This window comes from Parasteatoda tepidariorum, chromosome 8 (assembly GCF_982258835.1).
Source record: "Parasteatoda tepidariorum strain Cologne lab strain chromosome 8, Ptep-v5.0, whole genome shotgun sequence".
Lineage (NCBI taxonomy): Eukaryota > Metazoa > Arthropoda > Arachnida > Araneae > Theridiidae > Parasteatoda > Parasteatoda tepidariorum.
The window spans coordinates 46,778,265-46,794,231 of NC_141762.1; the positions used below are offsets into that span (position 1 = coordinate 46,778,265).

Consider the following 15,967-nt stretch of genomic DNA (forward strand, 5'->3'; position numbering starts at 1 on the left):
TTTGTATAAATTTTGCTTTACGAGTTAAAAACTATTCTGCCTCTGTACTATTAAAATACAATTATAATTTAAATACAGTTATAGTTTAAATTAATTTCTCCGTCATGTGTTTTGTAGCAATACATATTTAAATTCAAATTCTCACAAACAAGATTAGATTAAATAATAATGATTTCTTTATATAAAGGTCAAATTTATGTATATAAATATGATATGAAAATGATAACTGGTAAGGTAAGATTACACAGTAAGGTATGGTAAGGGTATGCAGAGAAAGTTTCTGACCCGTCACAGAGATAGATATCCCCTAGATATCTGAAAAAATCAAATTGTTAGCAAATCACGGTAAGAAAAAAATACTGGCATCCTGAGTGCAACATCCACACGACATTTCTACCCTCAAATTTTATACCGTAATATTTACTTGATTTATTTAATTGCAATTATTTTGTGATTTTACAGTTAATATTGTAAAAATTACGGTGTATCAGATATCTTGTTCGGGAAAATTCTATGGTAAAAAAAGATTTTACAGTAAAAAGTACAGGCACCTTGAGTGCTGGTACTTTTCAGCTTGAATCGATCTAGTATTTTTTTACAGAGTACATGGTGGTATATTCGAATTGCGTGCAACAACGTTTTACGTTTTAGTAATAACAAAAAAATGAATACTTTCTTCTTTAAAAATAAGCTAGAAAAAATGTGATTTGTTAAGCAATTTTTTAAAATTATTTCCATTTAATAGACACGTTAGCTAACGAGTATATATAAAATCAAAAATCTCATGTATATTAGCTTATGTCAAAAATGTGTTGGAACGTTGATTGGTGGTATTTTTAATTATTAAAAAAGCGATAGTTTTTATTTATTTATTTATTTATTTAATTAATTATTTATTTATTTATTTTTGACGCTTAAGAAACAAAAGTTGTATTGACATCAGATACAATGTTTCAGTTAAAAATTGAACACTTTGACTTGACGGAATGTAATCAAAATTTTGATTGGTGATAAATTCTATTGGTGGAAAAATAATAATAAGTACAGATTTCATCGCTACGGAAACAAAATGAAACTTTTATTCTCACCAAGTATGGAACTTAAATTGAATTTTGAATATTTTAGTTTCTTGTAAAGTGATTTAAATGTCGATTACCAATAAGTTGAAATTAGCAAAACATTAAAAAAATTAAATGTAATCAGAACGCATGACCCATTTTTAATATTCATCTTTGATCTAATATTCCAAGTCCTCAGAAATTAATTCGAGATAGTATACATACTGAATAAATAGATTCGACTTTACTTAATTTTACTAAATAATTAGTATGTATAAATCGAGATTTAATACATACTAAATAAAACAACATTTATCTTAACTATCTTCTCATAAATATATTTTTCAGATCGAATTTTGGAATAATTTATTCGGAGTATTTCTGATATTTGATAATATACGGTACCAAATACATGTATGTCTAGCTTAAAATACAGGATTCAAAACGATTTAATATTTTATACTCATTAACAGAAACAACAATTCTGCTGCTTAGTTTACTGATAGATCTGATTTAGGGATCGAATTTTGAAATTCATACTTTGTCTATAATGCAAGCATTGCCAGGACGTTTGTCACAGAAGCAGTATTCATCATTTTCGTGAAATCACCATTGTAGCTGACATAGAGAGACCGAATACATGAATCCTTAGAAGTCATTAAATACATCGATAAATGGTAGATTTGACTAACTACAAGAGGATAATTTAAGATTACAATTCACGACCTAAGCCACAATATATGTAGATAGTTTAGTTCCCGATTATTATTAGCGATCATCATGTTTACACTAATAAGCAATACCCACATGTTCAATAGAAAGTTTATATTTAATCAGATTTAGTTGAAAAAATTTCTTTAAAAATAGATCAATGCATACTTTCATGCAAAATTTGAAATTTATCCTTAAAAAGATTTCGTTACTGTTTCAGTTTATAATAGGATGAGTTGGGGTAAGATAGGCTTATGGGTAAGCTCGGTGTACCTCCGCAGATCGAATTTGGTACATTATGAAGCAAAACTGAAGTTAAAAGAATGCTGACAAGTTTCATATACGAACATAAACAACACTGTTAAGTTTTCCATTCTAAAATGACGGTAAAATAACCGGCAGCAGTCAGTTCCTCCTGTTAACTATGAAGTTTATGGTTCGGAACATTTCTTTTCCTTTACGGTTATGAAACACAGTTTACAATTAGTTATATGAAAAAACCGTAAATTCAAGATTATGCAGGTTTGAAAACTTTTACAACAACCATGGTTTCAAAACAGCAAAACTTAAATTTAACCGGACATTGGAGGACAGAAATCGAGTAGCGCAAGGGAACTCTTTGTTTGTTTAAAAAATGGTAGAAATATTGTAGTACTAAGGATGATATTCAAGGCCCCATTCTGATAGTCATACTGATAGATTATCTAGTTTACCCTCTCGGCTACAATGTGTACCAAGTTGAAAGGAACTAAGTAGCATCATAACAGTCTTAACATCAGACAAACTTAAAGGGGTGGTAGGGCCCATATTAAACACTAAAATTTACATAGAACCCCATGACTTCAAATGTCATTGAACGCCGTTGGGGGGTGCTTCCCAATTATGAACAATTTCTACGTCTGCTTTTAAAATCGTACTTTTATTTATCTATATTATCTTAATTTTATTGTTTTCCTAATGATTATTATCAAAAACTGCATTTAAATTGGTTGAATATTAGCTGTTTCATCGTAATTTAAGGATTTGGAGATGGACAAGCTTGTCAAATCATTAAATTACGTTTAAACTACTAATATTAAACCAATTTGAGTGAAATTTTTAACAATAATTATTAGAAAACATTCAAAGTAAGATAACTTACATAAATAAAAGTGCCTGTTTAAGGTCACACTTAGAAACAGTTCATAATAAAGAAGCGCCCCTAATGGCATCCCATGACTTCTCTGGTCGTAGGTTCCAGTGTGATTCTTAATCTTTACAATGTGCCCCACCACTTCTACCAATGTGTCCTATGATTTTAGAATCAGCCGGTAAATAAATGCTTACATTAGAACTTTCTATTTTTAGATCGGGTTTTTTTTCCAACGACCAAAGATTAATAAAAAGTTTAATAAAAACTATGCAAATTATGCTCCTATTGCAATTATTTTTATGTAGATAATTAAGTGATATTTTTATCAAAAAATTTTTATATTAACTGAACTCGAGTAGATTTTTTAAAATATAAAAAGTGGCAATTCAATTAAATCACGTATTATTTTGAATGCTAGTAAAAGCAAATTACTCTGTAAATTAAAGTTTATTTACCCGGTGAATATTTTAACTTTATCTCCTTAATTCTTATTATAAATTTATTAAATATACAAAGAAAAATAAATTAAAGTACATTATCTAGCTAATTTCCATAAAATTTCCTCTTTTTCAGCAATTAACGAAAACTTTTCAAAATACAAACAAAATCATTAACTTAAAATGCTTACAGTCTAGTGATTTTATTAACGCCTCGTCAATACCTCTCAACACATTTTATGATAATAACTACTTTAATTAATATACAAACTGAGAATAAGATTTAATTCACTTTAAAAGCTGTTTTACAGGATTACAACTTTTAAAATAAAATTGCTAAGCTTTTTTACATGATTTAAAGCTTCTATGCAAATAGTTTATTCTCAAACTCAAGGATTATAATTCTTAACAAAAATTACCATATTTTCATTAATTCGCAAAATAATTAAATGAATAAATTAATGTTTAGTTAAATATTACTGAAGCTAATTTGTTTTATTTAATCTGATTAAAGAAAGTTAGATTTTGGCTGTACTTGTTTCTTTTTATGTGTTTAAGGTACACGATGAAACTTTGGAGCTGTCTACATGAATTATCGATTCTTGTAATTTTTCTTAATACTATTTGTCTTATATATTGAAAGGGTTCGACTAATTTTTTAATAATAAAAACATCGAGTAATAATTTTACGTTTAAAATGCAGGCAAGGAATTAACCCTTTGACGCAGAATTTTTATTAAACATATTTTTCAAATCTTTTTCATTTAATTGTATTAATTTAGGTCAAAATAAGTGAAAAATATTGTATTTATTATTTTAATATTTTTTTGTTACATAATATAGCATCGGATCCCTTTTTTCGTGTACCTTTTTTGCGTTTTATTCGTTTTCCAATACTGATTCACTTCCAAACAATATTTATTTATTTTTAAATTAGCCGTTATTTAGATTCAAAAGAAACAGTTATTCTTCACTGAAGTTTCTTTGATTTTCAAAATACATTTCGATGCTATTTTGAATTTTAAGGAAAATTCTTGAATTGACTCTTTTGAATATTAATAAAATTTTCAAATGACTTTTCTGGAATATATATTTTAGTACAAATATAATTTCGATAATCTAAGAGATTTTTTTAGCAGTTAATCGACTTTTTTTATTAAAAAATACCAATTCAGAGCGAACGAGAAAAAAAATATACAAAAGAAACACTGGTATCCCATCTGCGCGAATGGGTTAATATGATAACCAGAAATTGTTTCTGATATAAATATCAACAATTATTTTATATTTTTATTGGTTAGGATTTTATTAATTAATGAATCTTTTTCACAGAAATTAACAAATCCCTTTAAAGAGAAAAGCTCACGGAAAATTTTTTTCAACTTAAATTTGACATAAGAATTTTTAAATTTTCATTTCTTTTACATTTTAAGTATGCAAACTTAAATGTACATTTTTCAAAACTTGAAGAGAAAAGTAATGACTTTTAATTTTTTATATTCAGCTATTATTTTAATAAATACCATCATGTGATTTGAATACTTAAAAGAAAAGATTTTGGATTTGACTTTTTTTATTTTCAATTTCGAATCAATTTCACTTTTGAATTTTCTTTTTAATTTTGTGTTCTATTGATTTTCCAGCATTTAAGAATAGCATACAATATCTTATTGAAATTGTGATTGGAGCATTATTGAGCATATATGTTTCTATTTAATCTACATATTATTACTTCTTAAGAATATTCTCAAATTATTGAAGAAATTAATTTGCACATTATAATAACAACTCATTCAATAAAAATGGAATAGTACTGTTACTTGTTATTAGACTCCGAACACATATTAAATGAATTTTTTTTCATGTCGTCAAATGCCGTCATTTAAATTTTATGTAGCTATCTGGTAGCATATAAAACAAATTTGGGGTATTTAATAATATTTTCTTTCGAAAACGTAGATAAAGCTAAAATTAAAATTGCTTAAAAGAATTTCCCAAAAAACTAAATTAAATCGCAAAATATATCGGAAAAAATGTTTTGTACGTAATAAATAACAAAAAATTAAACAAATTAACTCAAAGAATTCAACAAAAATTAGTCGAATAGTACAAAGATTGAGTGCCAATCTTTGAAACACTCAATACTTGAGACTTCATAGACTCAGATACTTTAAATAATTGAGTCTGTCGATTTATAAATTTGTTATTATGTTAGTGTCTGTGGATTTACACACACGAACATAATAAACAAATTTATAAATAGACAAATTCAATTATTTAAATTATCTCAGTCTATCCACCGGCAATAAAAAAGATAATTTTTTTATGATATAGTTCTTTGGAAAAAAACTTATTTAGTTCAAATAATTATATAAATTAACAATGTAATAAAAAATTCATCAAATTTAATTAAATTTCTGACATTTTAAACATATTATCGAAATTATTTAAGTGTTTCCCAATCCGATTCCTACCACACATTTAGATTAAATGTAATTTAGTAATTTTATTTATAGAGTTAAATTATTTAGTTGCTTTTAAACTTACTAAAGGCTTAATATTTTATAATAAAATTTTAAAAAAATACAGGCGTTGTGTAAAAAATATTTAAATGTTTTGTTAACTAATTATTGAGAGTTAAAACAGATTGTTTACTAAACAAGGATAAAAGCCTTGCAATATTCTCTGAAAACCAAATTGTTTGAGTTCTCTATATATAATCTTTGTTCTCGTCTTTGTTCTTGCTTAATTCAAACAACTTTAAAACCGAAAGTAATAGAGTTTTAAATCTTAGAAAATGTTTATAAATGTTATAAATCTTTTCAAGTTTAAGACACAATTTATGTTAGAAAATTTTTAGTATGGACATTATTATATCAAGAGATATTGAAGAAGTCAAAAGTCAGAAAGTTGATTTTATTTCAAAGCCACAGTTCACGATGATTATTACATTCTGTCAATGAAAAAATAGAAGTATTACTGAATCCATCATAGTTATCAGAGAATTTTAATATAGTAATGCTTTTGAACGTTTCAATTCTTTTATATTGATTTTTTTTTAATATTCTTTAAAAGCTCAAAATAAGTTTGAATATAAGTAATACCGAATGAATGAATGTGGATGGTAAAAGTAAATGGTTTGCTGCATTCTGATTAGGAAGCTAGAAAAACCATTAAAATGAAGTTTCAAAACTAGTTACAAAGTTCTTCAAAAGATGGTGCTGCTAATTGAGAAAAACTATAAAATAAAACATTTTAAAAATAACTGTCATTTGTTGCAATAACGTGCTGCATACTGTCACACGAGCAAAGTTTTCAGTTGCAAAGATCTGGTGGGCAGCGAATAACATTGGTTTATAATTTTTTAGTCGACAGCGCTATTCGGCGTCAAACATTTTGACTACTTTTGGAATAGGGGAGAATAAATTCTGTCTTTTTAAAAACAGAACAGAGCAAAGAGTACATTTCGATTTATTGATTGGTAGATTTTTTTTTTAATAAATTAATCTTAGCATTGGTTATTTTTGAGATATCAAGTAATTGGGTTATAAAACTTCATTCATGAAATATTGAAAACCTTTTTTTTTTGCTTATTTTTAATGAATAAGGAATTTATAATTTATTTTTATGAATGAATCCTGGAAATTAAAAGTTTTTGAAGACATAACATTTTAAAATATTTTTAAAAGAATCTACTTAAAGTTATCTAAATACTAAATGCGAATAAATTTTTTTGTTGTTAAAATGCTTTCATGAAAACATTTTATGTTTATTGCCCATATCACAGTTTCACACCATACGTTATTCTGATTCGTAGAAATTATCATCACAGGAAAAAATAGGAAAAACGTCATGAATTCAACTATTTTTAAAATTATATGCAGACGTGAAAAGTTGGCATCAGCTATTGTAAGGCTTTTCCACTGCACCATACTTCCATTTCAATTTGTTTTGGTATAACAAAAATGATTGATGCATCGATATGCTAAGCTTTCTATAAACATGAAATTGTGATGTATTTTTAAATTCTTTATTTTTATTCTTAATTTAGAGCAAAAAAGGGGAATAAATGTGTATTTCGTTCAATTGTGGAAATCCCCATCTCCGTTAATGTATTTGAAAAAGGGAATAAATTTAACTGAATTGAATTTAAACCGAGGCTAACGATAAGGAGATATTAGATCAATAAAGTGTAGCTCTCAATTTCTGAGATCCAAATCTCATTCATCATCTTTAAAAACTTTTGACGTGGATTTATAAACATTAATAATAGTTACCTTATTAAATTAAAACTTATCGAATTCAGACAACAGAATCAGAACAAACCAGTAGCCGTCAGAGCACTCCGAATCATGTGATACCATACACTCTAAAAGTTTCTGGACCAAATTACGGTAAAAAGTACCGGCACTTAAGATACCGGTACTCTCAGATCAAGGTATTTTTGCGGAACACGTTACGGAACAAAACATATGATATACCGTAATTTGAACAGTAATAATTACCCCGATATGCTAAGCTTTCTATAAACATGAAATTGTGATGTATTTTTAAATTCTTTATTTTTATTCTTAATTTAGAGCAAAAAAGGGGAATAAATGTATATTTCGTTCAATTGTGGAAATCCCCATCTCCGTTAATGTATTTGAAAAAGGAAATAAATTTAACTGAATTGAATTTAAACCGAGGCTAACGAGAAGGAGATATTAGATCAATAAAGTGTAGCTCTCAATTTCTGAGATCCAAATCTCATTCAACATCTTTAAAAACTTTTGACATGGATTTATATACAACAATAGTTACCTTATCAAATTAAAACTTATCGAATTTAGACAACAGAACCAGAACAAACCAGTAGCCATCAGAGCACTCCGAATCATGTGATACCATACACTCTGAAAGTTTCTGGATCAAATTACGGTAAAAAGTACCGGCATCAAGATACCGGTACTATCAGATCAGGGTATTTTTGCGAAACACGTTACGGAACAAAACATCTAATATACCGTAATTTGTACATGAATAATTACCCTAAACTTTAATTAAATAAATACTAATGTAAAAATAATAATATAATGTTTTACAGTAAAAATGGACTTTATGTTGAAACGGATTTTTATGATGACTTTACAGCGCAATTTGATGCAAAATTTTTTACAGTGTAGGAGAAATCGAAAGTTATATACAATTTATGAGTAGAATTTTCAGAATAAGACAAAACAAAAACTAATTAAAATGCCTCCATCCTTGAAAAGCATGGTCATTCCCTTAACTTTAATTGACAGGACCCATTAAGTGAATTGATTCCTACTAGTAATGAATCAATCATACTAGTAATGAATCAGAACCTGAATTATGCGTTATAATGATGATTCAGAACATATATACTAGTGCGTTTATCTTGAGTCTTTATTGTACCTTGAATATGATACACAGAAATTGGTGTATTATCACGCCTTTACTCATAAAACAAACATTGAATTATCAAAACCACAAAAAAAATGAGATCGAAAATATAAATTTTAAAAAAAATAACTTAATCTAAACTTGTATCTCCGATTTTTTTTTCAGTGTTCTTTTGTTATTTTTTGTTATTTTCAGTAATATTATTACACTGCAAAAACTGTCTGGCTCAAATTACGGTATTAAGTTCTAATGATTTGGGTGCATCATCCGTAAAATCCATTTTAACGTGAAGTTCATTTTCACGGTAAAATAATATACTGTTATTTTTACAGTAATATATGTTTAATTAGAGTGATTCCGTGATTTTACGATAATTATTACTGCAAAATTTGCAATTTATCAGATTTTTTGTTCCTTAACAAGCTCCGATAAAATTGGATTTTGTGGTACTTTTAACCGGAATTTTATACGCAATTTTTTAGAGTTTAGATTTCTTATTATTATAATAAGTAGTAAGTACTTTAAATATTAGATATTGTGAATAGAACTTTTTTAGAAGTATTAGGAACCTAAGAAAAAGGAAAATCGAAATAACAAATATTGGAGATGCTACATTTTTGATCACGCCAATTCTGCAATATCATCTGCCGTGTCAATAAAATCATATAAAAAATTCACAGTTGCACTTTAATACTATCGTTAAGGATATAAAGATTGCAGTTTAATAAGGGGTTGAGAAAATAAATTTGTCAAATTCTTAGACTCCATTAGTAGACTCCATTTTTTAACACAAATAACTTTAACGTGAATAAATGCAAGTAAAATTTATGTATCCTGAAATTTATTATTTACGACTTTTATCTCTTCTAAGTGGGAAAATATTTTATGTAAAACAAGCAGTTAGTTACGTGAATACCTTCAGATAAACTATGTTTTGCTATACAAATATATTTTTGTAGAATAATTCATAATGTCAAATAATTACATGATAGAAAATATGAACAATAAATATGAATAACACTTAGATATGAAAATGCCTTAAAAGCTATGTTTTACTCTTAAAGTATGCTTTTTTATTTATCATAACTATATTTTGATTAACTTTTTCTTCCATAACCATAAATTTGGGTGTTCTATCTTTTTTTTAATATTATAAACGAGTTTTTAGCAATGGTAAAATAAATTGTATTTTGCACCATCAGTTGATCCATTTTTTCGCATGGATCATTTCTTTACCGGAATTATCAACTATAAACTAAAATGAAATTAACATGAAATTAAAAAAAAAACAATTGAAAATCTGTAGCCAAATAATGATAAACCACATTTTTTACAGAATTTAGGAGAGCATGGGGAAAAACACCCTGTTTTCCCTGCAGGCAATGAAATATTTCTAAGTATTGTGCTGTTGTATAGCAAAAATTTCTATAGTCAACTGCATAATATATGGAAATCAATGAAATTTAAGACACATTCTATATTGTTGGAATTTTCATTCTAAAATTTTGGTAAAATAACCGGCAGCAGACTGTTCAACCAATTAACTGGGAAATTTAAGGGAAAGAACATTTTTTATCTGTACGGGTTTGAAACCGTTTACAACTAGTGTGGTTAAAAAAACATGAACTGTACGATTTTATACTTTTAACAATTAGCATGGTTTCAAAACCCTAAAAAAGAAATTTAGCTGGACATTAAAGCTAAACTTTTCGTTAGGAAATAGGCATTGGAGTTAGGTTGTGTTTGAGTTGAATTTTACCAAATGAACCGTGGAATGTGGTTTTATTAGTTCATCTGGTTGTGTTCATAAACACTATTAATAAAAAAATTTGATATTCAGTTATGTTAAGTTTATTTCGCTTAAATGCATTTTGAGTTGAAAATTATTGTAATTTAATGTAAAATAAATTAAGTTTTTTTTTCCAATGCCCGCCTGGGGAATGACCTACGTCATACAGGCATCAGAGGGGCAGATTTGTTGGCCACTCCTTCAGGGTCACCATATTAGGTGGGCCAACGTTGCTCCCACAGTAAGGACAGATAGTACAGAGAATAAAGGAATATCCATGCCTTGCCCGGAATTCGAACCCAGAACCTTTCTGATGCAAGGCCAGTTCTCTGACCCCTACACATTCGGCTTAAAATAAATGTAAAATTGTGAAAACGTACAAATTTAAGCATAAATGCAGCTAAAAGTTAGGATTAAAAAACTGATAACTTTCAGGCTATTTAAGAAAGACAAACTACAATTGACCCCGTTTCTAAATACATGAAAATTTGCATACAGCAAGCTACGGATAGCTAAACATGATTGCTAAAGTGTTTTATAAAATTCAATTTGGAAAATAAATGTGATGCTAGTATTGAAATGCATGTAAAATGTTAATATTCTGTACTAAGTATGTATATTTTAACTCAAAAATAACATTACTGAGTCAGTTTATCTTCGGGTGGGGAAAACTAAACAACTATTTTTTCTTATCAAAACCCCTCCCTCCAATCATATCCTTTTTCTGATAATGTATTTAACAATAATAGGTAACATTTACTGAATCACTGTGTATTGCACAAATATTGGTCAAATAATGGTAAAAAAACAAAATTTTACGGTAACATGTACTTGCACCTTGAGAGCCGGTGTACCGATTTTTTTACCACAATTTTTACTAAAGGATTAAAAAGTCACATGAACAGTAAAGAATACAAAATAATTTAAATAAGTATTCAATAAAACCTTCTTACCGATTGTAGTGATAACGGTCAGGGAGTAAAGGAAGGCCCCGGAAAAGGACCACTGTTGTCCGGAACCTTCTTTACCGTCGTATCCTTCTTTGACAGCCACAATCAGATGCTTCTGGAATCTCCGCACCTCTGCCTCAACAAGTTCTGTCCAGTTATCCTTATACAAGACATTCAATTTATCGGTTATTTCCCACAGTCTTTTAACAGTTTCTTGCCTAAGAAGTCCTACTTGAGAAGCTTTCTTGGATTCATAGGGTGCCTCCAAAGCTCTGAAAGCAAATGCTCCCATGATGCTATAACCGATAACAAGGGCACACAACCCTATATGAGAAAACAAGAAAGCAGCAAAACGTCCACAACAACGTCTGCAGCGACCAGGAGAATTGGCCTTGGCAGTTTTTGGTTTTTTAGGTTTTTTCTGTTTCTTCTTTTTGCTCTTCACGGCATCTAACGTCATCTCCAGGACACATGGGGAGGTGGTGAGGTGTGAAGGCGTGACGCCCCCACCCGCTGCGAGGGCAGGGTCCGTCCGCCAACAATCACAATCGTAATCGGCCACGATGGACACTGATAATTAGAGATCTTCATAACATGATCACAAGTTTGCTATCGGGCAGTAGACACGCCTGCTAATCACTACATTTGTCACTAATTAGTTAAATAAGACCAAATTTATCATTTTTGAAAGTTTTATGTATCAAATATTAAAACAGGTTATCCAAAAATTGTTGACACTTCGCTCACATAAAACACTAAACAAGATATTTAGTGCATATATTGCTGGTTTTATCCAATATAAAATCAAATATTACACTCTGGATAGTTATTAAACTCTGTTTCACGCAAGTTTCACCAATCAAAAATTTTCTTTTTATTAACACATTAAGGTTGTTATTATTTTTAGAAACAGATAATAGTTCTAAAAATCTACAATTTTAATTTATTCAAATAATTATGGCCTATTATTTTCAATAACTCAATTTTATCTCCGTTAACGCATGCAAAATCAAATATTTCCAAATTCCTTTAATGCAGCTCACATTTTTTTTCTTTTCAAACTAATCCAGTAGTTTTAGCTAATAAATCCAAAAATCACAATATATTAGAAGCAAATATTCTTCAAAAGTAAATCTCACATCACTTTTATTTACCAAATAGTAAACAGTTCCCTCAAATCAACTCTTCTATGAATGTACAAGAAAACCTTTAATAATAAGTAATAAATGTATGCACACGTTCACACAAACCGGCACAGAGAACTACTAATCAATCCTCTGCATTATTTTAAGAATTCTATACCATTCATAACAGTTTATTTCTGTTCATTTCATTAACAAATACGAACTCAATTTTTCAACGGAAGATCTATATTTCCAAAAAATACTTCCGTGGGGGGACAAGATTCGTTCGTCCCCCTCTAGGGATAGAGAAAACACACGTTTTGTCGGCTATCTCACTTACCCCAACACGGAACTGGGATGAACTCCACTGACAGCATCCGAAGATGATGCTCTCGCTCCTCATCCCTATTTTCCCCTCTACTTTTCCCAGGCTAAATATACCGACTGTGCACGCCATCTATTAAAACGAATAGATACTAAAATTTCTACGATTGGTACTTAAATAATGTTAAGAGTTTATATGTTAAATTCTTTCTTCTTTTTTTCTTATATATGCTAAATTCCTTCTTTATTTGAAAATCATTTATGTTGCTCCATTTCTATAAGGAATTTCAGGAACATCTAACTACAAAATTTGTTTTTATAATTTTACGCAAAATTACGTAAAATTTAAAAAGTGATTTGGCAATGAGAAAAACAAAGCATGGTCGAAATTACCAGAATATGGGAAAATTTATCGTGCTTCTGACATTATGGAAAAAACGAAAAGATCGGTAATTTTTACCGAAGTGCTTTGTAATGGCTTTGGTAAAATTAATAAAAAAATATGGTTTCATAATGTGTAATAAATTCAGTATTTTTGTGATGATAGAACATGGCATAAAAATAAATTATTCGGTTAAATTTACTTTACAGCTTTATATTTTAACAATCTTTGTGGTAAAAAGAACTAAAATTTTGAAAACTAGAATTTCCTGTAAACCATTACCATATGAGCAGAAAAATCACCAAATGAATGGCTCAAATACTGTATATATTAATTTTATTAACCAGGATAATGGCCTTTATACCACAAATGCCATTATCATACAGTACGGTAATTTTACCGGAGTTTTTTTTTTCTCCGAGTAGTTCTGTTCACTTATTTGACACTGCAAAAGGTATTGTCTATATCAGAAATAGTTCTCACAAATAGTTTTGATATGAAATAAATAGCTGTTATTTTAACGTAGAATAATTATTAAAAAATTGTTTATCATTGTGGAAACATAGCGTAACATAAGTATATTCATTAATACTAATTTTCAACTAATTTATATCCATGAATTTAATATATTGAGCACACAAAATTTTAAATTGAACGCATAACAAAGCATAAAAATTTTTAGAACTGTGAATTTAACTGTTTTAACAAGAAATGTTTTAGGTTTTAATTTGAAAAAAAAATATTTTAAGAATAAAGGCATATCTATGAAAATATCAGGTTGATGAAAACAGTTTTTTGGTTTTCGTAGACACAGGATGAGCGATAATTATGTTATTTTTTTAAAATGTCATTTCCGTCTTAAAACGTTTGAAAGAATATCTTGTTTCTTTGGTTTTCCAAATGCTTATGCAAGACATGCCTTTTTGCAACTGCTTTTCAAAATTTTCATAAGTGGATAAGGAACTTGCTGCAATAAATTTTCAATTGTATTAGCTGGTAGGAGATCTGCTGCCATACTTTTAAGTCTGTAAAAATTATTTTTCCTAAAATGCTAAAATGTTAGCATGAAATAAATTTAGATTAAAAGTAGCATTGTGCTTCCTTTTTGTTACTCTTCTTGAAAAACCAAATTATATTTATTAAAAACCAAACCAGGAATTTTTTAGACAATAAAAAATTCAACATTTTACCAAATAATATGCAATTAATCATGTTCAAACTGGAGTTTCCCTTATCAAGTTAAAAAAAAAGCGTAATTAGTGAAAATCTATACATCAATATGCAGTTCCCGTTGATCAAATTACTTTTTCTCGTTACGGAATTTTTCAATGTTCTTGCAACTTTAAAAAACTCCTCACGCATCATTTTTTTTTAATTTTATTGTTATGAAAACCTTGATCTAATTTTTTAATAATTTAGCAAATATCATTGAAGTGTGTTTTTCGAAAAAAAATTTGGGGATAAAAAAGAATGTTTATCCCTATGTAAGTAATAGCTTTATACGGTTATCTTAACCACTTAAATTTGTTTAAATACCTACAAACAACGGATTTAGATAAAAAATTTAGTTTAAAAACTTGAAATTCGCTTGCATCGAACCTTTTGACTATCAACAATTTAAGACCATACTCCATTGACCCCTTATAATACTGATTATTTATATTGAACCGTAATAAACAGATTATAGTTGAAATTTTTCAATTGAATCATATTTCTGTTCAGCTTGAACCTCACTATCAGGTAAACAAATTCTAAAAGGAGTAATTTGCATGATAAACAATTCGATTCGGCTGAGACAGCCTAATTGGTAGAATGATGAACTCATGTTCGTGACTCCCACCATTATATGGTGACTGGTGCACTTTAAATCTGTCGGGGTTACAAAATCCTCCAAGTTCCCATAACAAATCGATACCTCTGAGTGTACTGAATTGGAGATTAATCGTTCTCTGGCTCAGATAGAAATTACGACAAAGTTACGCCACTGAAAAATATGCACATAGATGGCGCCAGGTTTGCTGATTGGCAAGTGGCATAAGTAACACAATTCGATACAATTTAAATGGTTCAATTTGGCATCTTACTAAAGTTTAAGCAAACCTGAACTTGATAATTTCTCAAAAACCACTGTAGTATTATATAAATTATTTGTCTATAGTGCGTACTTTAAGCAAAAAAGATTTCAAGAGCATAAAGAAAGAGTTTATTTAATTTTTTTTTAACCTTATGATTAAAATTTTAATTTCTGTTGAAACTGAAATATGATTCGAGTTTATTTAGTCTTTAGAATCGAATTTGCTGCAACCTCAATATACCGCTAAAAGTTGAATCATTTGATCAAACTTCTTGATTAAATAATGCTATCATTCATTTCAAACGGAATCATGGTACAGTTTTAGATCCTAAAGCTGCAGCAAATTTTTACCGATTTTATGGTTCAACTATTAGCCTGCTTAATTGATAGTCTGCTGTTAAAGTTCTTCTCAAGCTCTTTAAATAGCTACTCTAACTGGGAAAAATATGTAGATTCAAATTTACTTGAACCAACATGGTACATAGTAATTTTATCCCTTTTTGGTTATTAGAGTGAGTTTTAATTGAAAAATGATTATGTTATCAAAAATATCCATGTTGAAAAAATTAAGATTCTTTTC

General features: G+C 28.5%; 1 protein-coding gene across 1 annotated transcript in view; it reads right to left on the reverse strand.

Moving 5' to 3' along the window:
- LOC107445844 (TWiK family of potassium channels protein 7) overlaps positions 1 to 13,012 on the reverse strand; it is a 402,607-nt gene extending 389,595 nt beyond the window's left edge. Inside the window, exon 1 of the mRNA XM_043049500.3 lies at positions 11,487 to 13,012. Within this exon, the coding sequence (XP_042905434.1) occupies positions 11,487 to 11,943 (457 nt within the window). The 5' untranslated portion in view covers positions 11,944 to 13,012. The remainder of the gene's footprint in view (positions 1 to 11,486) is intronic.
- Positions 13,013 to 15,967: the final 2,955 nt, after the last annotated feature.